This window comes from Serinus canaria, chromosome 2, assembly GCF_022539315.1.
Source record: "Serinus canaria isolate serCan28SL12 chromosome 2, serCan2020, whole genome shotgun sequence".
Taxonomy (NCBI): domain Eukaryota; kingdom Metazoa; phylum Chordata; class Aves; order Passeriformes; family Fringillidae; genus Serinus; species Serinus canaria.
This window is the reverse complement of record NC_066315.1, coordinates 79,544,913-79,572,403: the sequence shown is the minus strand read 5'-3', so window position 1 is coordinate 79,572,403 and position 27,491 is coordinate 79,544,913. Positions and strand designations below refer to the sequence as shown.

General features: G+C 38.1%; 1 protein-coding gene across 2 annotated transcripts in view; it reads right to left on the bottom strand.

The window, feature by feature from the left end:
* The window catches only part of CTNND2 (catenin delta 2), a 633,979-nt gene that overhangs the window by 288,695 nt on the left and 317,793 nt on the right, over positions 1 to 27,491 (bottom strand). For both annotated transcript variants that reach the window (XM_050971546.1, XM_050971545.1), the window contains exons 4-5: positions 11,404 to 11,438; positions 10,794 to 10,910 (exon numbers count right to left, since the gene is read on the bottom strand). In XM_050971546.1, the coding sequence (XP_050827503.1) occupies positions 10,794 to 10,910; positions 11,404 to 11,438 (152 nt within the window). The remainder of the gene's footprint in view (positions 1 to 10,793; positions 10,911 to 11,403; positions 11,439 to 27,491) is intronic.

The window sequence follows — 27,491 nt, the reverse complement described above, 5'->3', positions numbered from 1 at the left end:
GGATTAGATACATTTGTGAATGTGACCACAAGAAGAAACTCATGTACAGGAGGCACTGTACGTTGCAACACAGACAGGAAACTCCAACTCAGAAGAAACTGCCATGTTTCCATTAGAGAAACACGGGGTTTTGGCATTAAAAACTTGTCATTTTTTAATTTGTGTTTTCATTATCAGTGTCCCAATTTTAAAGGAATAACTATATTTAAAATAGTGTGTGGGTTTTGTTTACAGGAAAAAAAAAAGGACTATGTTAAGAACATATTTTGCATTATTAAATCCTAATTTTTTAAAGTGTTTTCTACCTGTGAAAACCAGCTGCGAGCATCAAGTGTTTCTAGTCACCCTCTGTGCCTAGCACAGCCTAAAATTGCTATCAATAGTACTTAACTAATGTGTTCCCTTTTTATTATTAGGAAATACAATCAGATGTTTATAGACATCACACAAACATGATGCACATGGAAGCTGAATGCATTATCCAAAAAGAAAACGAACCGACAAATCTCCTCTGATGGACCTAAATTAGACTGCTGGAAAAAAAAAAGGTGCCCAACAGCTTCTGATTATAAAAGCCTATAAAACCCTTCACAGATATATGGATCTAATACAAAAGACATCAGCAGATCTATTACACTATAATGTTGTTCTATGAACTTAACTACTAGCACAAAACAGGTTTCCTCTTCTTTTGCAAAGCAGAACTCAATTTTTTCCAGACCTTTGACAGACTTAAATCCTGCATCTTTTCTGTCCACAAAAGAAAATGACTATTTGGTCTCTGAGGTGAGGCAGTTCAGAATGTGTTGAGCTCTGCTGCAGAAGTCAATTAAAAAGTAAGTCCAAAAAGGTCAAAATTTTATTACAATCTTTTTCATCTGCCAAAACCTCCTCTGCTATAAAGCAGAAAGTATACCCTTCTGCTTTCTTTCTCTGTGTCCACACAAATGTGCAGCATTCTGTGCTCTCACACTGTCCTGAGAAAATGCATTTCTCCATTTATAAGGCTAGAATGAAAAAAATGGAAGCAGCTCCCTAATCTGCGTTACCACAGAAGTCACAAAAATCCTACTTGATTGAGAGCTGTGTAAACTGCATGTAGCACAACAGAAATCAAACCCAAATTCATACCTGCCAAAATTTTATCTTCCACATACATCATTTTGCATAGGCTAACAAGCCAACTACCTCTGTTTCCAGGGCTGCCTCTCCACAATGCTTACGCTCACAAGCTGGCATAGGCAGATCCCAGAATTATGCGGCTCTTGGCACTCCTGACTGAGCCAAGTGTGCAGGCACTGGCACTGCCACTGAGGCAGGAGAAGGGTGAGTGGTTTATCAGTCTGTTGTGGGGATGTGGGTGCATTTGTTTCCTGGCCCCTTCTACAGGCACAATATTTACTGATGTTCTTTTGCGCTGTAGGTTCAGATGCCAAAAGCCTTTCTTTGTTCTGCTCCATTTCTGTTCAGATGCTACTATAAGTCACTGTCATTTCCTAACAAGTTTCAGTAGCTGCTTCCTGCAGTGGATGAGGAAACACCTGGCTGCCTATAAAGGATTTGTGTTTGACACAGACTAAGCATTACAAACTGATCATTACTTCCTATCCATCTTTGATGTTGCCACTAATTGTTCCTGCTGTCCTGGTCTTGACTCTCATCTTTCCATTTCCCCCCTCCACGTTTGTTTTACCTGCTGTTACTGCTTATTTTTTTTTTACTATTTTGTACTACAGTACTAAAGCTAGATTGTGAGGGGTTGTTTTCCTCAGGCATGGATTTTATGTCAGGTGCAGAGCATTAAATGACACCAGATACCAAAATCAGATTCGTCACAGGACACTTCATGTTCAGAGACATGAAGTAATATTGTCATATAAGTATGGAATTTATATATAAACACATTTTTCATCTTGCAGATATAAGTAAACTCCAAGAAAATCCATGTTACAGGTCACAGCACATTGAAAAAAAAATTCAGCCTGTAGGCTGCTGTGCAGAAATTGAGGGAAATTAGCAACTCATTAGTTGCAATGTTCTCATAATGCTACCTCTGGACTCCCAACATGACACAACAATACACTATCTGGCTTTGCTTCTAGTTAATGGGAAAGCACGTGAAAAGTCAGGATAGCAAGGTCACTTATATGCAGAAAATGTGTGTGTGTGTTTTGGGGAGTTTTGATGGATTTTTTTTTTTTTTTTTTTTTTTTTGTCTCTGAGGATAAATGATCATCTGTTTTAGGGACAAGCACTGAGGCTTTACTGCATGCCATGTGATAAAATAAAAGATAAAGGAAGAAGATAAAAGAAAAGATGTGAATTAAACAAGGAAGGAGGCAAAAGATAAGGATGTGGTAAGACAGAAATGGGTGTGTTGGGAAAGATGGTGCACTAAGAAAAGGTAAGAGAGCATAGGAAGGGAGAAGGGTGGATGTTAAGGTGGTGTGAGTGTCACCAGCTGAATAACTTCCTCAGGAGAGGAAATTGCAAGAGGCACCCTGCAGAAGTTTAGGTCCAACAATAAGAGCATGTACTGTGCTATCAGTTTTGAACAGCACTTCCGCCAGTGGCTTCTACTGCTTTTCCCCTAGAAGCCTGTAAACTCACCCAGGCACCTACCAATCTGCAGAAGGGCTGCAGAAAAATTGAGATGATTGAAGCCCTGCACAGGAGGGTGCCCATAGCAACTTCTGTGCCACCTCTGAGGAAACCAGGGAGAGCATGAACTGCTTCTCTTAACATTGCTTCCCTGAACACTGATGGTTCATTCAGCCTTCACCAGGTTTCCTGCTTGCAACAATCACACATGAACTTGAAGACAGGCAGCAAACCAAAGAGTAACTGGACCTGAGTCCATCCTGAATAAATACCGAAGTCTGACAGGAATGCTGGTGGTGAAAGCCCATACTGTGACTCTGCTCCTAAGTTTGTTCTCCTGCCTGCATAAGGAAAGCAGCCAGAAAGGAAACTTCACTCACTCTTAAAATAAGAACAACGACATGAATTCATCAGGATGTGATATGTCAGTCACAAAGGTGTGCCTGTTATACCACACCAATACCCAGAAGGGCAGAGGTGATGGACTTCTGCATGGCAGTGTTTGAGCTACATCTCTTCTTCTGGTGCTATTCTCAATGCCTTTGAGCTCTGCCTGTTAGAGAAGGAAAATAGTCAATAGAGTCCAAGCTAAGGATGCTTAGTGCTGATGGAGCATTTCCTGAGGCAGCACTGGTTGTAAAAACACTGATGCTGAGATGTAAGAGCTGGCTCTCAGCAGCACTAGAGCCGGCTTCATTTCATCAAACCCTAATGTCTTAGTGGGGTGTAGCAATGAATCTACAGGAGCTTTTCATCGTCAGCTATTTTGTAAAGACATTCATCTCCTGCTGAGGATTGCCCCTGGAAAGCAGGTCTCTGTTTGTGATCAGCCAGTGGCTATTACAATGTTAAATGACTTAATAGTTATTTCATGCTCACACTTAGGGTGACTAGGGCCAAGAAGGGGAGATGGGTAAAGGAAACATCTTATCCCCATTTCTAACAAATCTACATATTTAACAACTACTTTAAAAGACTGAATTTGACTCACAGTTGAGACGATTCCTTTACAACTTTCTCTGTGAGAACGAACAACTGTAAAACCACCCTTGGAAAATGGTGTCCCCCTTTCAAAGATTTACTCCATGACAAACTGGGCAAAGACGACTTTAAATCCCCAAAGTTTTGAAGTGAAGATTGGCCAAAGGCTTGTTTTAGAAGAGATGAATGGAGTAAAGAGAGGCATTCAAAATGTCCAACCATAAATATTTACCCTAAATATATTACAATACTGACAGAAGTTTCCCTGATAAATCAAAATTTCATCAGACTTCATACTCTGAGAGATTTATCTGGAGCTATGAACTGTTGAGTCAGACACTGCCAGGTTTGCATTAATGCAGCAGACAGAAAGACAGTGTACCCTGTGTTAGGCACTTATGCCACTTCTACTCCTAAGACTCTGATCCTGAAATGCAGGAGGGGCATGCACACTTCCTAGGGGTTTTTCAGCTTGGAAATATGCTCAAAGAGCACATGATTTTATTAGTGTGTATGTTTATCAGGAGATCCCACAAGAACACCTCCTTTGCGTGCACAAAGAATGACTAAACTGGATAGCCCTGGCTCTCAAAGCAGATAATGAAATGGAAATAACTTCATGTGTCAAAAACTGTGATGTCCACCATTGCCAAATTTCATCTCATTGAGCATGTCCAGCCATCTGACAGGTGGCAATTTCACAAAGCAAGAGCTATGGGATGGAAAACACATAAACAGACATCCTTTTACACATTCATTGTGTAAATAGTGCCTTTTTGTTTCAATCCATTTTCAGTACCTATAATAAAACCAGCTGATAAAAGCTGAAAATCATACAGGTTGAACAAGAAGTGCTTTTTTCAAGCTGGGACAACTGCTTTCCACTGGGTAAGGAGGATCTCTCTTATTACAAAAAATTGCTGAAACAAAAGTGAATTAGGAGAATAAATTAAGAGTTTAGCTACCTTTTCAGCCTCATAATTAGACAGGGGTTTTAAGTGAAATCCACATCTGTCTAATGCAACATATGTACATAATTTCATGCAGTAAAATGTTCTTGTAACAAAATCCATTTTTCAGAGGGAAAAAAAACCCCAGCATCTAAATGGTACTGCTACCTATTTGTGCTGCATTTGGGGCAAATTGTTTCCAATGACTAAGAGTTAATATATTGTGGGATTGAGACCAGAGTGGTAAACCATTATTTTTCTTCCCCAGAAGAACTTGGACACTCTTAATTGCTTGCATTTCTGTCAATATGTAGCATCTGTGAAGTGCATTATGAAATGGCCTTAGCCAAGAAAATGGCATTATTAAATCTGGATTGTATTTATTCCCTTATCAGTGCTCTGAATTCTACAATTAATCCTGAGCACCAGGACAACAGGGTCATAGACATAAATAAAAATATGTATCCAGAAAATGTGGGGGAAAAAATTCATCTGGAGTACTGGCAGTGTTGTGTGGGAAAACTGCAATCCTAATGAAACTGCTTGTTGTAAAAAAAATTAAAAATTGAAATTAAAAATGAGCATTTAAAAATTATCAAGACAATTGGGAGAACTATTCAGAAAGTTTTCTGATCCATGTCAATGAGAGCTCAGTTCCTAAAGTCTGTACTGTTGATTTAGAGAGCAAATAAGGAAGGTTGCCAAATGAAGTGATAAAGCAAGTGAAAAATAATGAAAATATTCTGTTTTAGTTAGAAACAAACACTGAAAGCTTCATAAATCTGCCCAATAATCCTTTAAAGACCGGTCCTATGGTTATGTTGTGGAGGCTGAAGCAAAGGAAAAAGTGTGGAAGATTTAAGAATAGATGAATTAAAATTAGAGACTTCTGAATTAGCAGATATTTGAGCCTATGGTTTAAGCTAGGAAGAAAGTGCCAATGGATTTGCTCAGTAATCTTAGAAGTCTGCTAACCCTCCTTTTGCTAATGCCATGACAGAAGGAAAAACCACAGCCAGTCTCCACTGCTGTAGACTGTAAGGATGCAGTGTATTCTGTAAAGACTCAGTGATCTTCAGGTAATTATCTCAGAAATTGTTTTTGGATGTCAATCCTCTAATGTGGCATGCTAGTGTCCCACAGGAATAGGGGGACAGAGAAATTAATAGATGGGAATGAAATACAGAACCAACTTTTCCTCTTGTTCCACTTTTACCTTACACTACCCATCTGTAAACTGCAAATTTACAAACATCACCAGGAAAAGGTAGTTTGGTCTCAACAACTGCTTAGAGGACTGCAATTTCTCTGTCACAGAGGATGGACATCTGGGGGCCTCAGGCAGTTCATCAGGACCTTTCCCACTCATCTGCAGGCCAGACTGCAACCTTATTAAACCTTAATGACAAACCTCAGCAACCAATCTTCTTATTTCAGACAGCTGTTTATCTGTGTTTACTCTCTTTCCTCCCATGCAGCTTTCCACCTTTTCAATTGTTCTTACATATAAAGTGAGTGGAAAAAAGGAAAAAAAACAAAACCAAAACAAAAAAGGAGGTGCATTGACAAGACAGTAAAAGGAATGGATCTGAATTAGTTGTGTGATTTTGAGACAGTGGTTCAGTGATGGGAAGAGGAGGAAATAATGTCTTGCTTCTTTTATCCCACATTTTTCCAAGATTTCTAGTCAGAAATATTAACTTTTCATCTCCACAGTGCATAGTCAGCCCTCACAAAATTTATTTTCACATGCCTTTTCTCACTAGATTAAACCATTCTGCCATGAAAATACCTTTCCTGAGCTACATTCACGTTCAGTATTGCTGTGTCTCCCAAAACATCCTTAATGAGATAGCTCTGTTCTGAACTAAATTTTGTTCCTCTGCATGCTTCCTCACCCAGCGATTTCAGGTCCTGCAGTTACTGTGCATTCCCATCCCTCTTCCATGACTCGTTTCCAGTATCTTATATGTGATTACATTGGCTCTCACATGTCTGGTCTTTCCTTGACACTATTTAAGGTGACAGTTACTTATCTTCATTTATGCAAAAGCAGTGCTTTTGAGTTCCTGTTAGAAAAAGGTAATGGCAGAAGGAAGAAATGTTTTCAGAGAGGAGCAGCCAGGCAAGCTGGGTGTTACAGCAATGTAGAGCAGGGAGGAGGATGGATTGAGTGCCCTCAGGGTGAACTCTGGACCCTCTGTACCTGACACTAGCAGGAGCCTGTATGTGCCCTCCCTCAGTCCCCGAGGGGATGTGTGGACCACTGTTGTTCTGATGATGATCCCTAGGAACGCTCAGGACAGGCTGAACACCCTCTGAGGCCACAAAACTATGACATGCTTGATGTAAACTGGAGTGACATAGTCCTGACAGATCTAGAGCTACACAGAGATAATGAGAAATCACTGCAGTATATGGGGAACTGGACCATGGAGATGCAGGCTCAGGGCTCTGGTCAGATGCAGTTTCTTGCATAATTCTGGAAGTTTCCTGACTCTTTGTCTGCCGGTTGTAGCTGGAAGCGCATGGTTTGAGGAAGACAACTAAGACTGAGTTGGGACAGAAGAAAGAGGTGGGAGACAGTGAAGGAGCTCTCCTTGTTTGTATATAACCTTGTCCCAGGGTCAGCTCCACCACAGGAAGCTTGTATGAGAGCTTGCAGCAGTTATGAATGCATCTGTCTGATAATAATTACTTTAAAACAAGTGATCATTCTGCTTTCACTTCACCAAATAAAGAAGTTTTATAGACAAGGTTTTTTACATTTGCTGATTCACACTCAGTAAAGATAATTAGTGAGGATCTCTATTAGCAATCCAGAGCCCCTCCTGTGTGAGCTCCTTTCATGTGACTTGTCCCATTAGCCTTTTTTCCATGGCTTTTATTTGCTACTAAAGGAATAGCACATGTGAAGTGATGTTAGGGATTTAGAGTATTATAACAGCTCACTGCTATGTGACGACTTTTTAAAACTAAGTCTGAGAAAATCAGAGTGCATGAAAGCAAATTGTAAAGATTCTGAGTAGAGACACACTAATCCTCTACAAAGGCAGGGCTACTGATAGATTAAGTCATTAGACTAGATGCACACAGTTCAGAAAAGGAAGCTGTGGTCACATCACTGGGCAGGCTTTCATATGATGATTTCAAAAAATCTGCTTCAAATGCTTGGCAGGCAGGAAATGCTTTCCTCAGAGTCAGTCTTGTTACTTAAAACACAGTTTTGCAGTCAAACTGCAGAGAAGTAAACATAAGTAAAATTGTCAAATTGGGAGCTCAAAAGTTAGAAAATGCCAGACCAAGTTTCCTTTTCTGAGTCATTGCTCTTCCCCTCCTTCCATGCCTAATGGCCAGTGCACACAATGCAAAATGGTTCTGTGTTTTTCACTGCATCACATCAGGTTTCCATTGAAAAACGTTCAATAAAAAAAAAAATAGCACCCTAGTGGATAATTCTACAGCACTCAATGTTTACTTCAGATACATCACAAATGGTGATTTTTGGAATACCTGTAAAGTGAGACATTTATATAGATCTCATTTCCTATTTCAAAATTGAAAGGATTAAGAACTGAAGTGTCTAGGAAATGCAAATACTGTGTTTGAGACATTACAGAGTGAGCTTTAAACTTCCTTTCTGTATCATACATATGCTTCAAATATTTGAGACTGTGCTCCCACAGTGGTCTGTTACAACACTTTGTTCTCAGCACACTTAACTGGGTACACCTAAAACCATGTATCAGCAGAAAATGCTTTGAATCATTTCCCAACTGTAACAGGAAAGCTTTAGGACACAAAGGAGGGACACAACAAAATTTTAAGTAAATACAAAACTTTTGTTTTCATTGTGTATGTGTGTTCTACTCCTTGCTTACAGAAGTGAGAGAAACTATCCCCCCTATAGAGTGCTGTTGCAATTTGAGCCTCAGCTTGGGGTAAATTAGGCATGGACAGAAAATGTACAAAATAGGGCATGATAATAATTGTTTTCTAATGCATTCATAAGAAATTGAAATTATGCTGTACAGTCTTGACTTTTGTACTTTTGACTTTTAAAACACTAACATTTTACCTGTCTGATGTGTTTGTAACATTTTACTGGAAATTCAAAAAAGACCTCCAAACCAGAAAAAAAAAAAATCCAGTATATGACATCCTAATTATATTTATGAGTGATTAGCAGAGCTGCAACTGTTATCTTTGGCATATAGATCTGATTCTTAATTAAACCTATAAATGGCAAATAGCAATCTAGTTTTATTACAAGCTGAGCCCAGAGCAGAAGAATAAGGGCACTGTGACAAAAGGCTTTATAAATATTTCCTGACAATGCAGAAGATCAAGCTTGTAGCCTTGTGGGGAAGCCTTCTTCCCTGTGAGCACATGCACTTGCCTGTTCTCTCCAAACCAGTATTTCTTAGGGACAACTACTGTCCTGTCCATAATGATACCGCTTTTCCTTTTCTTAGCTGTCATTCTCACCACCCTGTTGTTCCCTTTCTTTGCACTTAGCTCTTGCTCCCACAAACAAATCATCAAGCCTAGCAAATTCTGCTTTCAATATTCTGTATGGATGGACATCCTGCTTCAACAAACCTCCGTTCCTCTCCTGATGATCCCCTACAAATCCATCTCCATTGTTCCTCTTCTCTATCACCATTTTCCCTTTGCCCATGTTCTTTATTTTTCTTTTTATCTACCTGCATTCCTATTTGTCTTTTAGCTTATTTTGATGCTTCCCAGAAATGTCTTTAGTATTAGTTTTCTTCACATAGACATACTCTATTCCATGTACTATCTTCATCTTTCTCCAATATTTTTTCCTTAGTTTCCATCTCTTAAGCCAGTTTTTGGCAGTTCTCCATACAAATTGGCCCCACTCTGCTCTCAATCTCCCCTACTGCCATCTACCCAGTTTCATTTTTTTATCACAGTATCACATTTTGAAGGCAATCCCTATCATGCTAGTCTGTTTTGTTTCTCCTCACCCCCAAATGAAGAAAAAACCAAGGGCTTATGTTGTTTCATCATTTTCCCATTTTGTTCAGATCAAGCAACATTTTAACAGATGTCAATCATAAAGACTGTGTTCAGATTAAGCAAAACCATAACAAAGGTGTTAGTGACACTGTTGGCCCAGAAATATTGTGCACATGAAAAATGAAACATTTTCTACTCTCCCAGGATTGTCAGCTTTAATTTGACAGCAAACCTTGTTTTAAAATAATGAAAAGTGTTCTGGAAAAATAAAATTCTGTATCCAATGTGCAATGTCTTCCTTCTGTCACCTGATGACCATACTGCAGGTGATCACTTGTCACTGCTAGAGATGCTTTGAAGAAGGTGGCTGTCACAGTTCATCAACCTTCTCAGATGAAGGAGAGATTTTCCCTTTTGATATCAAGAAAGCTGAATTTGGGCAGCCACCTCCAAAGATGTGACTCAGTCAGAAGGCACTGGGTAGCAGGGATCAACTGAGAAAAAGGGAACGAGATCTAGAGGAATACTAAAAAAAAAGCAAAGCCAGTGTCAGGAGCTGCAGAGGCCGGGAAGTGAATGTGGGTTCATACTGTGGCAGATGGGGACAGAATATGAGATAGGAGCCTGAGAAAAAGAAAGGAATCTAGGGAATTAACCTGCTCTTTCATCATCTAGTGCTACATGTGATAACAGACCAGTTAACATGCTGGAACACAGTCTTGGTGTGACTCATGAGCACAACTCTTGGTAGACATCTGCACTACAAACACACTGAGTGGCATGTCCCTTGATCACTTTTGCTGCTCTGTAGCCTTGATTCACTTCCCCAGTGGTTGGTTCTAGCCAACAATCCATCCACTCAGTGCACAGTTCTGCCAACAGAAGGGCTGATAAGTGACTGGTGAGCCAGCCTTGGAGGAAAGACTTCACATTTCTTGCTCCAGCTGCTGTTCTGTTCATCAGCTTTAAGTTCACTTATTTCTGTCTCTGTATCCACAAGAAAATTTTAGCCTCACAGCCACCCAGCATGTTTCATTTTATTACCATTGGATAGTGAAAAATTGCTGTTTGAATGTTATTTTTATGATGATGATGCTGAAGTTTTGTAACATGACCTTATAGTAATGCAACATTGCAATTAGAAAATATTTTCCTTAAAATATATTTCATGTGCTTGTTTCCCCCCAAAAAAAACCTAGCAGCACTTAAAGACATGCATTCAGTTTTAAAGCAAGAAATTTTTGAGTTCTAGAAAATATATTTCTAGCAACTTACTTTCACTGGCTGAATAGTCCTGTGGATCAAGTATCCCTGATTCCTGCAGTGATCTAATACAGGAATCCACCAGCTCCAGACCAGTGGTGAGTTCATCTTCTATATCCTTCTGACCATCTGTAATGAAATTAACAACACAAAAATGTAAAAGAAGGCCAAAAAGGTAAAGCCACATACATGACAAAAGTTAAAACCAGTTATATATGACTAAGCATTCACAGCTGATGAAGGAATAGAGGCCACACATTCCCAGGACGCTGGCCATACTGAAAATTGTGCCATTCTTTGAAAGTGTGGCCTTGGATTAATAAAAGCAAAATGAGAAGATGTAGGTCTAGTAGTAAAAAAAGCCAGAGACACATTTAGCAATGCCCCTTCTCAAAACTCTATTTAGTTTCAGTGTACTTTTTGTCAATCCTAAAAACTTTTGCCAAATCTTGGCACTTTTAAAGTACAGTTTTCACACACTAACAATGAGAAAAAACACACAAAAACCCCAGCAAAAGCTTCCACATACATCAATGTGCTTTTCCCCTCAATCTTCTTTAGGTAAAAATGATCTTTCTGGAAGAGAATGTAAGTAACACATATCTGTAGATAGGTACATTACCTTGTGTTTGCCAGTGGAACTGCTCTTCTGTTGAACTGGAAAGAGAAAGAAAAAAGTGATCATTTTTAATTAAATTGTTTTGTAGTGTGCTATGAATATTCAGATATAAATCTATTCTGAAGGAACCTATTTAAGAGAAGAACACACTTAAGAATAAAAAACGTATTTAGAATACATAATTTGATATATATTTTTAATTACTTGTACATCATTGACTCAGCTGGAGGGAAGCATCTTTATTTCTTTATCAAGTAATTTGAATCCTGCATCTAGAAACTGGTCTCTTGGTCTTGATAGACAAACTACACTATTTCAAAAAAACATTAGCATTCTTCAACCTTTTGGATCCTTCCATTTGTCTGATTCTCCATGTTTATCAAGAAAATTATAAATTGCTTTCTCAAGTGAAAAGTTACATGTGATTTCTGAAAGAAATTATGAGTATGAGTCCTGGTTCTACTGATCATTATGTGCATTTTTATATTATTCAAATGTGCAGCCAAGTTAATTCAATTGGCCTACACAGGAGAGTAAATTTAGATGTGTTTGTGCTTCTATGTACAAGCACTTAAGCAACAGAAGGTCTTAATTTTAAAATAATGAGCATGCACACCAGAGGATGGGTTAGGTAGGTGTTTTTTTTTTCCCCCAAGAAAAGGAAAGATACAGTGAAATGAATGATAAAATAAATTGTATATTCAATTAGGCAATAACTACACTTTCCTCCAAGGCATGTTCTGTTTATGCTCAATATAGGTTTTTATTCTTTCTCACGTGACAAGAATACAAAAAGGATTGAAGTTACTCAGTACTACCCATTCTTTTGGTAACAGTGAACTGATTATGACACTCATGACTGAAAGACTTTTCTGTACATTTCTGTAAGATAGGGGAGAAGAACATTATCTGTTGCATCCATAAGCTAAAAAAAAAAAAGAAAAAAAACAAAGACTGAAATTATTTTAACTTTTCCAACAATTATATTTATTTTTTCATTTATTTTCTTATGTTGAGACTAAATGCTCTTTTGGATGAATAAAAGGATTTAAATCTCTAATTGTTTTCCCTTTTCCCAGCAGATGCTGGATCACTTATGAATATATCAGTATACCTCTCACTGTCTATGTTCTGAACAATAGTAATGTAAATGAAATTAAATGCTTCCTTATGAAGGTCTATTTTTACAGTAAAGAACTTGTGTAAATTATTTACCAGTTTTGATATTGCGTAAAAAAAAATTATTGTTTAATTTACATAAAAATAGTTCTAAAAGAACTTTTAATTTCTACCTAGCATCATAAATGTTAACATGGCAAGTTCAAATCTATACATCATCATAAATTTCCTGATATCTATGGTCTGTGGTTTATATTGACTCACAGTAATGAGAAGCTGTAGATTAAGAAGCCAGTCCTTGGATGAGATAGTGAACTAAAATTCTTGCATTCAAGTCCACTGAAATTAAGAATATTGAAGATAAGTATTGCCAGAGTCCTCAGACAAAAAATAGTAACTGCAAAGTGCTGGACTGGACGAAATTACTTTAATTTAAATTACCTTTGAAATGAAGTCCTTGTGGTGACTAGGGACAGTGACTTCTTTTTTGAAATAACACTTTTTCCAATTTAACATTCCTTTTGTCTGATTTTTAGATGTACTAAATAACTGCAGCTTCATCTGACACACTGGGACTTTAGAGCAATCTTCCCTTCTGTAATTAGCGCAATCCATAATAAGTAATGTACTACTTTCCACTCTAAAGTCCCTCTTCCAGTATCCAGATTTCTTTGTGATAGATATCACCTCACCAGCCAGAAAAATGTAATATCTCAGATATTCTTTCTGGCAGAATGAATTACTAGATGTTGCTGGCAAGTACACCACGATGTAAAAGCCTATGCCACCTCATCCAAATAAGTTAGAGAAGAAAATCAAGTCGTGCAGAAAGAGTGAATTACCACTTCCAGGAATTCCAGCTTAGCCCTTTTTAAGTACCAAGCTTGTACAAAATTTAACAAAGGTCATTATGTTCAATGAATCACTTGTGGTTGATTCATAGTAATCCCCAATACCACTTGTCTGACTTCCACAGAAACACTACAGTATCCATACTAACCTCAAGATCACAATGAATTTTCACTACATTTTGACTTTTCCAATTTTAGTCACGCTTCTCCTCACCAGTATTGTAATGGTCTTTCAATAAATAATGTAGCTTTTAGAGTCATGATGGCAGATCCACTATGAAAATTTTTATCCTAATGCTACCTTTGTATTCAGCATGTGGAACATGAACCAGGCTGAGCAGGGCAGTGGTGAGTCCCCATCCCTGGAGGTATTTAAAACATGTGTAGATGTGAAACCTGGGGACATGGTGGACTTGGCAGTGCTTGGACTCAGTGGTTACTAAGGTCTTTTCACACATAAAAGATTCTATGATTCTCTATTAAAGTTGTATTTGCTACTACAAAGATATCGTTATATTCTAGTACGGAAAGAGTTTTCCTTAGTTAAATTCATGTTCTTTAGGTTTTTAACAATCCAGTGTAGTTGGATACTGAAGCTGCCATTTCTTGGTTGCAATCCAATGCCAGAGCCTTGCAAACAAACATTTAAAGGGTTTCAATAGAAAACTTCATTAGAATTTCCCATAGTTTTAATCTAAATACTCTCTATTTTTCCTTTTTCCCTTTTTTTTAACCAAGTTTTCCCTGCTTTTGGCCTGAAAAAGATTCCTGACTGAAGCAACCTGACTTATTTGCACAGGAAGCCTTTAGGCTGTCACATGACTGTGCCAAATCTGCTTGAGTGAATAAAAGGGCACACTTTTCTGTCCTTTTCTTTCAGGTGTTTCCCAGCTGCACAAGAGATCAGTGCAATATCCATTTGATGTATCGTTACATCAAATGAATCAAAAGACAAAAAAACAATAATTAACAGAACTATTATCCTAATAAATTTTTTCAGCATGTTCAGCAAAACGTATTTTTGCTTAATATTTTTTTATAAAGAAAAAGTGCATTAGCAACCACTTTTCTGAATATTCCTATGCCTCATTATGTAAGTTTGCAAATGTTAGTATCTTTGACTGAGGAAGATGAGCAATAAAATTCTTTATCAAGCTGTTCTGAGGCATGGTAACCTGAGCCCACCTTTAGAGTTTGAGGAAGAGATTTCAACCAGAATTATATTAGTATAGCATTAGAAAATCCTAGCATAAAAAATTACTGACATGAGAACTCAAGCAGGTAGAATTACTATGTCCCTTAACCCAAACTCCGAAAAATAATTGCAATTTATTTATTCTTTGATTTTTGGTAGTCATTGCATCCTGTTTATACTTCAAGTGTTCTAGATACAAATAAGACTACTGTTTTACTTAATTCTACGTGACTTACAGAAGGAATCCTCTATCACTATTCAACTATGCAAAACTTGATTCTTCTAGGCCTATATTGCCTTTGAAAAACTCAATGTATTGAAAGAAAATCACAAGGAAGTTGAATAAATTAAGAATGAGAAGATAAGATAATGCTAAAATCCAAACAAATGAACAAAACACTAAGAAGAACATTGTTATATGTTTAGTTCTTGATGTTAGTGTTTAAGCTAACGAACCTATCTTCTGTAAGGATGCACTACATTGTGCTTAAAACTTTACCTTTAATAACTGCCTAAGAAAGGAAATATTCCAGTAAAAATTGTTTTACCTCCCTAGGCAAGAATAAGGAAAGGAAATATCCACAGAACAGTCATCTTGATTCCAGCTTAACTCACACATGCCCATTTCTGCACAAATGTCATAAAAGCACCAAAGCAGTGAGAACCCTCTGTGTGTGCCCTTGCATAGGGGGAGGGCAAAAGGCAAATGAGCACAGCACACTGCAGGGAGCTCGTTTTGGGGAGCATCACCTGGGGAGCTCTACTTGCCTCTGCACAGTGAAGGAACAGCAGCAGCACAGAGCATTGCAAAAACAGACTTTCTACAGCCAGCTGAGGATGTCTGACTATTACCAGCAGCTCTGTATATCAAGTTTATCCCTTTTCAGGCACAAATAGGAACATCCCAGACTGACCTAAAGTTTGTCCATAAACAAGCAACAAGCCAGGCCTTACGGAGCCTTCATTTTTTCCTGTGCCTCAAGTCAAGTTAAACAAGAAGCGGGTGTCCCTTCATGATGGACTTGATAGGAATCCACCATAAGATCAGCCAGCACCTGCATAGCAAGGTGAGTTACAGAAGACCATCAAATGCCTCTCCCAGCAATTTACAGGAGTCAAAAGCAGTTTTGGTGGTGTAGCAGTGAATGCTCCACGTGACACCAAAATAATGCTGTCCTGGATAACAGTCACCAGCCATATTTCTATTAGAGCAACCAAATTCCTCAAGGGAGGTAAGCCAGAGGTTACCAGGGAAATACTACTGAGTATTTTGGCAGAAGGAAAGCTGCCTGAGACATCCTCAGACTCTGCTGCTATTAGGGCTTGTACAAACATCCAAAGATTCACTTCCAAAGCAGGTGCTGGGAAGCAGCGAGGGCACCTTGGACTCAGCTAAACTCCTAGCAGGTGGATGTGTGCCTGTGGCACTGGCAGCAGGGACAATGGTAGGCAAAGGTAAGTTACACCAAACCCCAGCCCAAGACACATTTTACACACTACTTGGCCACAGCAGTACTTGCAGCATCACTTGGGTTTAGTTTGAGACATTACATAGCCTAAAGTGAGACCAGGCCCACTTCAGAGGAATGCCTTGATAGGTTCAGAACCATTCAGTGCAAGAAGGAGCTCCACTGCCCTGCACACACCTCTCCAGCAACAGTGTTTACTATGCAGCCTGCAGAAATTCATTGTTCTTATCACATGCACCAAAATACATCAGTGCACATGCACAGCAGGCCAAAGCATTCACTGCCTTGCTGCTCCCCAGAAGAACACCACAGCAGAGAAACTCACTTCTTGTTGGGAAGGGAGGCAGGTTTTCTTTCATTCACTGTTTCTGGCACACTCCTTGCTTTATCACTGAGCCTGCATACAGGCTGCCAGGAAAAATTCACACTTTTGTATTCCTCTAATTATCCAAGAAGGGTTTGTGTGCCTCTCCTTTGTGTGAAGTCATTCAGTTTACAGTTGTCACTCATTTTTTGAAAAAGTGCTATAGCTATCTGCTACACCAAAATATTTTTCTTGTTTTCTAAAACAATTAATGAAATTATATCCACAACAATTAATGAAATTACATATAACACTACTGTAGAAAAGCTATGAAAGGATTTTACAAGGAGTTGTATCAGCACATGATCTTTTAAATTATTTCTACAATGGAGCTACACAACCATTGCTGTATATAATTACAGGCAGATATTGTCTCATTGATTCTCATTTTTTTATTTTGTTATGGAAGGTGGAAGAAAAAAGATCCAGAAGCATTTCACAAAAAGCAAGGAGGCTAAAAACTATATTCCATCTAAAGCAAAGGAGAAGCAAATATTAAATCAGCAGTACATTTCAGGTAATCTGCAAAATAGTAAACAATTTTTAGGACCAACTATCTGCTGGGGAAAAAAAACAACCTAAGAATAAATTTTACATTAAATAATCCTGCAAAAAAGTACCAACCCTTCAATAAATTGCCATAATAGAAAAACAACCCTCAAGAGCAACTTTTGGGTTTTGAGGCCAATTTAAAATAACATCAAAATCTATGACATTGGTAGGCACTCCCTTCACCTCTATAAATGTGACACTGTAGGCTCTCTCAAATATTGAATAGCACTCTGTTAATCAGCTGTGGTATCAACTTGGCTACCCTATCAAGGAGTCCTTTTTTTTGATGTTCCAACAAACCTCATTCAATTCCCTACAATGATCCTGGAAAATGAAAAAAAACAGTCCAACAAACCAAAATAAATAAACAATACCCCCACAAAACCACACATATTTTACTGATGGCTGTTCTCTTGTACCTTGGAAATTTCAAACTGATTTTTAAGATGATGAAAAAGTTCTTAGCTGCAGATGCCAGGAAACCATTCAGGTGGTTAATTTCCACCTTTATTAGAACAGCCTCACTTCAAACCCTGCAGGGAAAGAAAACTGTCTAATTTTTTTCATAGAAAAATGATTGTTATTCCCTAGGTTTTATGAAATCAATAGCAGAACTTTGTGGCTGTGCTGTGAAAGTTTTGTACTTCTTTCTAATGATACAGGGAAATATTTGCAGCCAAATTTCCAAACGGGTCTAAAAAATCAATGCTTCCCTCTACATTTAATACTTGCAGAAATTTGCAGACATGATTCTCCTTTAAAAAGACAAGTTTTAAACTGTTCCAGTCCTATTTATATTCAATTTCCTTATGCTGATTGTGCTTAATAAAACTGTTCTGTTTCTTCTTATTTAAATGTGATTTAAAGTTCAGGTGTTCACCCCTAAGAACACTGTTCAAGTACACAGCAAGCATGGAAAGGCAGTAGCAGCCTTTCATTCCACACAGTGCCCTGCTAAAGGGCTTGCAAAGCAGGCGCCAGAAGCTGTTATTTAATGGACAAAGCATAACACAGCCTGTTTCCCTGTAGTTTTTGACCATCACTCCTGAAATGGTCTAGAAGAGCATCAATTGGGGTAAATTTTATTTTGTTACTGAATTAATTTCACACAGACCAAACCCTCAAAACCCATCTACTTCAGTTTTGAATGAACTTGGTCACCTAGGGAGAGAACACTTGTTGGTTCACTTGCAACCAGCCAGTTTCCTTTAGCTTCAGTTCTGCAGACAGACCTGGCATGACAGTGAACACAGAGAATCCTTTCAGAGTGGAAGCCTTCGAAGCTCTGCTGCTCTAAGGAAAATAATTTAGAGGGCAATAGGTACTTTTTGTATTTATTTAACTTTAAACTTGGACAAGATAACAACATTAGGGAAACAAGCACCGTGTGATTGTCCTGTTCTCACTCTTCCCCTGATGTTCCTTTCATGCCCTTAAGCATTCCAGCCAGGATACTGGGCTAGATAGACCCCGGTTTTGAACCAATGCAGCCACTCTTCTGTTCTTATTTAGAGAAGCCAACATCAAAGCAAATTACTTAATTTTGTAATTTCCCATTATTAACTAATTAAGAAAATAGATGGTGGCACACAATAAGAAGGAATTAGCTCAAGGCTGGATTTCTGCTAATACTGTTAGTTCTTCTGGTTTGCTTCAAACCTATTTTTATTTGAGAAAAGAGCTCAGTTCCCAAACTGAACATAGCTACACAGGAACACATTTAGAAAAGAATAGAATTAGAATATTTCAATTGCAAGGGACCTACGATGACCATTGAGTCCAAATACCTAACCAGGGCTGACTGAAGCTTATAGAGCAGGTTATTAAGGTCATTGTCCAAAAGCTTCTTAAACTGACAGATTTGGGGCCTCAACCACTTCTCTATGAGCCTGCTACAGTGTTTGACCACCCTCTTGGTAAAGAAATGCTTCTTCATGCCCAGTCTGAACATCCCCTGACACAGCTTTGAACTGTTTCCGGGTGTGCTCTGTCTCTGGATCCCAGGGAGAAGAGCTCAGCTCTTCCCTCCCTCCTTCACCTCCTCAGTCAGCAATGAGCTCACTGGTCAATTTTCAATTTTGCCGCTTCTGCACGGAGCAGTTTATACAGCAGTGTACTGTGGTATTCCTTCAGTCCTAGTGGTGGTATTTGGATCTGATCCAAACCCAACAAGCATCTAAAATAGAATCAGAAATGGCAAATTATAGAAATCAATAGTGGATAGATAGAATCATCTCTGCCCTAAGGCAACAGAGCAGTCTGGTGCCTAAATCACACCACAGTCTATCAGTACCCACAAAACTGCTCTTCAGGCATGCCTTATTGACAACATTGCATAAAAAGCAGAATAGTTGTTGCCACGCTTTAAAAAAACAGTACCGTGCCCTAAAAGATAAAGTGAGGTCTAGTTTCTTCTTTCCCTCCTCCCTCTTATTCCAAAAGTTTAGCTTTTAAAGCACTTGTGCACAATATGATGGGACCAGTTATAATATTTTGTGAGAAATCAAAGCAGTGATTAAGTTCAATGTAACCATCAGGCGATTCCCTGTCTTTCCTATTGAAACCTCTATTCTGTATAAAAAACAATACATTATTTGGTTAAGAAACTCCATTATAAAAGACACCACCACAGCTACATTTTCTTTACACCAATTTTTGAAAGATGCCTTCAGGGAAAGTGTGCAGACAGTAGCATTGAGGAAAGGTATTTTCCCCGTGGAGCAGAAAAAGGTACTGAAAACCAAGGAGTGAGAGTGAATTTCTTGTAAGGTACCTTAAACATCCTGTGTTTTGATGCTGGGTAAGAAACCTTCAGTGAACATGAGATCGATTCTTTTCTGAGGCACATAGTTCCCCATGCATTGTATGATCACTGTGGTTTGGGTGTTAACTCAAACCATGGATGCATGGAGACCGTCACTTAAAAATAAGAATTACAACATATTTTTTCAGTATATTTTAGTTCTGGTCCTTGGTACCATAACATTCATTTCCAAATAAATATGGTATAAAGCAAATGAAATTCCTTTAAGGAAACCCACTGCTGTAAATGAAGATAATTCAATATTTTTTTCCTAGGGACAGCTAACTACTAGAGCAGGTAAAAAAAAGAAACTTCTTGTCTTCTAAATACCAACAAATTGCACAAGGATAACCCTTCTGCAGAAGAGTTAATCCTTAACATGAAGATCAATCCAAGAGCCTCTTGCTGACCACTGTTTTAGGTAAATTATGTAAAGTATGATCACACTTTATATGACTATTTCAGCAACAATGTTTGTTCTGTGTTGTCCTTGGTAAATAATTGAAAGGGATTTTCTCAATTTTTAGGTAAATTATGTAAAGTATAATCACACTTTATATGACTATTTCAGCTACAATATTTGTTCTGTGTTGTCCTTGGTAAATAATAGAAAGGGATTTTCTCAATGTTTTGAGGGGATGATTCATTTTAAATTCAGCACTTCCTTAGGGAAATAAAGCAGACAGAAGCCAGACAGCCTCTACCTTGAAGAAAGTGTACTCCATGCAGGAAATTCCCAATACATACACACAGAGCCTGTCACTGTGTGAAATCACACATCACAACCCTTCCCAGTTTTTCTCCCTTACAGCCTCTTCAGATTAGCTTCACTCAGCTGCTTCTAAGAAACCTCCCTTCACAGGGCTCCTCACCTTCACCTCTTTTGTTGTAAACAATTCTTTCCTTTTCTTTGCATTCCTTTTCCCCTCTACAGAAGAAAATACAGAACCAGGATGTTTCTTCTTTTTATTTAGCTACTTCCTTCCCTGCAGCTTATGCCTGCTGGAGCCAAGGAGCAAACTCCTACTGTGCCTCCACAGCAGTTGGAAGGTCCCTCTAACTAACAAAGAATAGTCTCAGTGTCAATATATTGTCTGAATTTGGCACTGAAGAGACTGCATGGTGGTCACCCACACCTTATAGATTGTCTTTTGTTTCTGCATTCTCCATCAGATGTGCGAACATGAAACACTCCCATAAAACATTCCCATGAAACAGAAGCAGATTCTGCAGGAAGCAGGAAATTTTTTTGATCTTTAAGGGAGAATTTGGCAACATTTAGTCCAGTCGCACTTAAAGCGGGGCTACTTTCAAAGTACTGTTCTTGGATGTAATGCAGCATGGCATGTGGGAGACTCCATCAGTATTCTGCTGTTCAGCATTTTTTAATTATCTTTTTTTAAAAGAGAAAATAAAGACTGATAAAAGCTGTCATCAGGAGAGTTTGGTGAATTTAGATGAAAGAACTGAAGTCTGAGAAGGGAGCACCTGGCTTTTATAATTTAGCAAGGCTGAAGAACAGGAGAAAAAGAAATAGTCAGAGGAAGCACATGTGGGACAAGGACAAAAAATTTCAAGCTGGTCACTGAATTTTTTGATGGAACTTTTAAAAAGGTATTAAAACATCATGGAAGCAGCCAATCCCACACAATTTGAGTTGAGATGTGAAAAGTATGCTCACTCTGCTCTTAGAAGGTTGCTTGGTAAGTTTATTAGAAAGAGCCAATATTAGTTCCAGCTTCAAGGAGCTGGAGGACAGCCCAGGATGGTGCCTCCAGTTCTGTATTTGAAATAAACCTAATCTGTGATGCTGGTAAATTGATGATTGTTACAGAGCAGTATCCACACATAACTGATACCACCAGAAACACAGGCAACAGAGTTTTCTAGAAGCAGCCAGCACCAAGAGTAATGTATGCAAGAACTGATGAGTGGAACATTTACATTTCAGTGGATGAACATAAAGGCAACAGAAAACTACTTCCTAACCAAAAATGTTAGATGAATGTAAAGGTAATTGGGTCTGTTAGGTGGATGATAAGCAGCTGGATCAATCCATGAAAAATTGCTATTGGTTTATGATTTTAACAACAGGAGTGAAAGTTCTTATTTGTAAACTGTCTGTTTGAATGTAGAGTTGACAAATTATCCAAGTAACTGAAATGGCACATGGTAATAACAGCTATTTAGCTATATGGATAACCTTTAATCACACATTTATTACTGAAAATTACTAAAATTATATTAATACAAGCTGACAAAAAGTAAATGTAACCTTTAGACAGACTGGGAACATTGCTGTAAGCACAGATTCTTTTTATTCTGGCTTTTTCCACCACTAAGGCACAAAGGGGAAAACAAGAATCAGTTCCCTATGAAAATAGTATTTCTTCCATTATTAATTGCCTACCAGAAGAAATACAACACAGGAAACATGACACAAGTAGAACCAGGTTCATAGGTCAGACATTTAGCAAAGACAGATGTAAGAAATATGCTGTATTTTTAAAAATTATATGCAGGCATTAAAAAAAAATTCCTAAAGAGTAAAAGGTGATTTTTTTTTTTAGAATAAACAAGAAAATATCTTACAGATATCATACTAGTGATGCTGAAAAAAATATTATTTTAAATCATCTTTATTCTTAGAAGAATATTACAATATAAAATATTGTGAAAGTTACTAGACAACCAAACCAATCCTTTGAAATAGTTTTAACAAAAGGATGAAATCATCTTTCTACTTATATATTCTTTACAACTAGAACATGAAGTCTCACAAGATATATTAAATTAAAAGATTTAATATTTAACTATCATCTACACATTTCAATACCCAATTACTTCTGTTGCAATTACTTTGCAACAAAACTCTACGTCCTGATCCAGTCCCAAAGGTTTGCCAACCAGGTAAGCCATGAAGGGATGTACTCTAGTAGCCAGAGTTAGGCTAAAACTCTGATCAGATCCAAAACAAGTGCTCAGTCAATTTTGGAAATTCTACACACAACTTCTTTGTTCTTTTTGGCTTTTCTATAACCCCTCTTTGCTCACTGTCTGCATATTGAAGAAAGTACCAAATTCCCCATCTGCACCTATTACCATGCAGCTGATATTGCTACAGCTGAATTGCAAATTTTTTCCTAACACTTGTGTCCTCTTTTGGGCAATCTTACCAATACTCATGAAAAACAAAAGCCTACCCTCGAATTCTATATCAATGCTCCATTAAGCTGCAAAAAAGACCATCTTTCTCTCCACTAAATGGGGAGACCAAAGCAGAGTGTAAATTGGACAAGAAGTGAAAGCCATCTGTTACTTACTTATTGCAAAGTTTTCCAACACAAATGTGGCAAATATTAAAGAAGTGACTATATTCCCAAATATTAAAGGTTTTCACGGCGCATTAAAAAAAATGGAGCAGGCTTAGCTATATGCTTTTATCACTTGTAAATATTTAGGAGACCAATTAGTCTGTCACTTCTGGTAGCACTGAGTTCATATCTAAGAACTCTTTCATAAAAGAATTCAACTGCTGAGATGGCTTGTTTGGTAAAACAAGATTCTACCTACTGCAGTCCTCAAAGCACTTCAAATTTGAAACTTGTAAAACTTTAAAGTATTAAGATAGGACAGTGATCCTCATCCTGTGCACAGGACCATCAAATGCTTTCTGCAACGTCTGTACAGTAATGGAGAAAAATATTAAACTATATTTGGTTAAATAAAATCACTACTTTCCTCTGCTGACTCTGCTGAAACAGCAGACAAGGGAATGAAACCCAGACCTCAAATAACTAGCTGAGCTTTACATTGGCAGATACAATTCTTTGAAAGTTCTTTGTTTTAGTGAAAAGGTTACTGAACCATAAGAAAATTGAGTTCTTGGCTACCTATGCAAACCCCTCTCTAGGATTCCTCAACATCACTTGTTCAAAGCAATGAAAATTCTCTCTTTCCCATGCCATGTAGATCCAGAATCCTGTTAGTGGCATGAGCTTTAGTGAAAACTAAGTAATATTTTCCTCTCAGTGCCCATCTAAATCACCATGTTCCATGTTCAGAAATACTACATATACACAGAAGTTACCAGCTTTGCATTCATTTTAAGCTTTCTTTAATTACACTAAATGAAACTTTGTGGGGTTCTCAACTGAGTTATGCCATCATTCGCTAACTCTCTTAGCTTCTTTCTCTTTGAATATCTTAATCCAGGCTTAAAAGCTGATTGTAAAATTTGGATTTTATATTACTTATTCAGTGCATCTTGGAAATAGTCCAATCAAAAAGCTAAATCTGTTCTCACTGCAAAACAGAGCTAATATGAAAAGCAAGGAAACCGATTTTTTTTTTCTCTCTGAATATGAATCACATAAAATCTGTTCTAGACTTCACAAAATTAATTTTTCACAGATCAGAAATGCTAAAGCTAAGAGCTGAAAACAATAATTTTGTTTAAGAATGCAATGAGTTTTGTGACCATTTTGAAGAAGAACAGTATTTGCAAGTTAGCTTCAGGGCTGTCAATGTCAAGCGCAGAGACAAATCTTTACTGCCCATCACGTAGTACTGCTCAAAGCCGGATCAATGAGTGCTGGCTGGGAGGCATTTATAGCCTTCCACTGTAAAAATGTAACTAGATCCTAATGGGGTTTTTTTTTGTTAAATAAAAAAAAACCCAAACAGTGAGTAAGCAAAAAGTTTGTAAAGAAAACATGAAAAGACCCACTGACAAACAAAATTCTAAGAATCTCAATTTCAACAATTTCTTGTGTTGAGAAATATTGTTCGATACAACCCTGTGCACAACAACTGGATAGTTTAGACTTCAATACAAAACAGCTTTCTGTTAGGATGGACTGGAAGAGAAGTGACCTGTACAGAGAAAAGCATTATATCTGGCCTGTTTTCAACAAGAATGCTGTTCTACTCAGGGATAATGGTAAGGAGAAATTGAATAATATCTCTGTGTCCCACAATGAACTATATTGTGTCCAGTCCCTATGTGAAATAAGCAGATATAATCACACATTTTGTTATTCTGTCAAGATTTGGTGGGGGGGGGCAATTTCTAATTAGACATTACAAAGTATCATACCTATTTAAGAAAGAAGATAAAAAAATCAAAACTAACAACTCAAGCCTAGGCTGGCTTCTAAAGTTAAAAATTTGCTAATAATTTAAAAGGAAAAGAAGTAAATGCACTTGCTTATATTAAGGTTTCACAGAGCACAATTTCTTTCACTGAGTAAAAAAAAAAAGGAAAAGTAGATCTAATACATCTGGAATTCCATTGGGCATTTGACCCATTATCAGATGACATTGCCAAGTTAATAGCTTCAAAAAGAAAGTGAGAAACAGTACAAGATTCAAACACTGTGCATAGAAAGAGCCAGACAAGAGACAATTGGCAGTGTTAAACTGAAGCTGAGCAAGAGAGACACAACCCAGCATTTTCCAAAAGTCAGTCTTGGGGGAATACAGTTTTCCACAGAAGCATGCAAAACAAATTCAGGCAGTTTGAAAATGACACACGATCAGTACCTGAAAAAAGGTCTTAAAGCAGTCCTTTTGTATTAGATGAGACTGGACTTCTTGACCTCTGTCTGAAATGAAATACTACTAAAACTGCATGCCAAATGTCGGTGATGCACACTAATAGCGGCCAAAAGCTTTCTGTCCTATTTTTCTAGTCACTCTTTTCACCACTGAGGAAAAGAAAAATTTGAAAATCTATTCTTCTACAGCACGGTGAGCCCATAACACCTTTAAAATTTCCATATTACACGTAAAGACTGCCTTCTCAAAATTGACATGTTCTGTGAAGTCCTCCTTACAAGAGCAGAAGCGCTTTCAAGAAGTAATACATAATTAAATAACCTACACAAGAATCCAGGTTGCACTCCATCACCAAATGACTCCCCTGTGTGCCAGGTCAGTTCCAGACAGCTGCAGAGCACAGAGCTGGAGACACTGGCAAGAGGTGACCTTGGTGTGACAGCAAGCACCCTCACCTGCCTTTTCACAGGGTGAGCTGAACTGGTGCTGGGTGGAATCCAGAAATACCAAAGCACATGAGCGAGCACATCATCAGTAGTAGGAGAAAAGGATCGAGGATTCCCTGGTGTGTCTATGTGAGGAAAAGCTCTCCTACGGCACACGGTGTTTGTACACATGGTGGGTGGCCCGACTGCCTAGTTAATTCCTCTTCACTCCAACCCCAAACTTCTATGCTCCTGCTACCCAGCACCTGTACTCAAAGAGTTGTATTTCTGAAAACCTTTAACATGAGTTCCTTGGAGTTTTTTATTTTAGATTTTGTTCTGTTGCCTTTTTTCCAGAATTATTATGTCCTCCTCCCTATTACAATACGCATTAATGGAACCTGTGACAAGACCAAGAACACTGGAATCTCAAATACTATTTATCCAGTGAATAAATATATCTATTGCAAACAATTAATGGATCCTTTTATTTCTTCCTAAGCAGCTCTTAGATTCAGATTTTACTCACATTAGTAGGAACTGAAGAAGGTAGATTACTATGCAAGCGAGGTTATCCATAAAACATGAGATTAAAAATGTTGGTATATTAAGCAACTTGATTCCAAGCACATAAAGCAGGTATATTTGCACATACCAGTACTTAGATTCAACACACAGATTTAACCCCTGTAAACCCAGAGCCAATGCTGCCTGGAAAAAGCATGTGGTTTTTTCTGGCTTGTACAGTGTGCTTGGCATTACTGTCGGTGTCCTCCTAACCAGGACATCATATGTAAGAAGGTCTGGCTGCATTTAAAATCCAGTCTCAAACCGCATTGCAGACAGGGAAAAGAGAAGGTGAATGCAATCCCCATGTTTGCTTTGCACCTGTGAAAGTATAACCTGGAGTCACTAGGACAGCAGAAACAGCAGACCATGGTACCATCTTCTCAGGGCTGAGTTACATTTTCAGAAATGTATTTGAAAGGAAAGGATTCTTTTAACACTTCTTCAGCTGAAGGCAATGAGACATATGTGGCATCACCTGAAAACCAATTGAAACTTGTGACCAAAAAACTGCTTTCACAGAAATTCACTCTTTAGAGGGCTGACACAAGATAGGCACGTGGCAGATAGGGTCACCTTTATCACAGCTGCAGAACAACCTGCAAAGCAGAAGTGTGGCATCAACTAAGTGAAAGGCTATCTTACATAAGACGGGCACCTTCCCCTTTCTCCTTCAAGCCCTTTGTTAGTGTTCATTTGAGCAAAAAACTCTTACTTCTGAAAAAAAAAAAAAATTCATTGTCAGTGTAAAAGTAGCTCAGGACACTTGACATAATTACTATGTGTGGAAAATTCAGCTTTATGGGAGCAGCTGACCGCACAGTTATTATATAGTTTTCATTTTTCCCCATAAGACTCAAGCTTTTCTGTTAATCCAAACAAATTTGTAACATCAGCCCCATTATTTTATGAAAGCCTTGACCACCTGAATGAGTCCATAAAAAGCCAGGCCCTACAATGACATGGATTACACCTGCCCAGAAATCAGGCTTTCTCCATATCCCCCAATGCCCCAGTCCTATTTTACATCAAAAATGCCCCAGCAGGAATCTCCAACAGGCGGATTCCACATTGCTCCACTGCAGCGTATGTCACCTGTGTCTAACTTACTGTATCAGAGCCATCAGCCAAGGGTGATTACAGCTCAGACTCTCCACTATTGCCACTACACCTTTCTGAGCCTATCA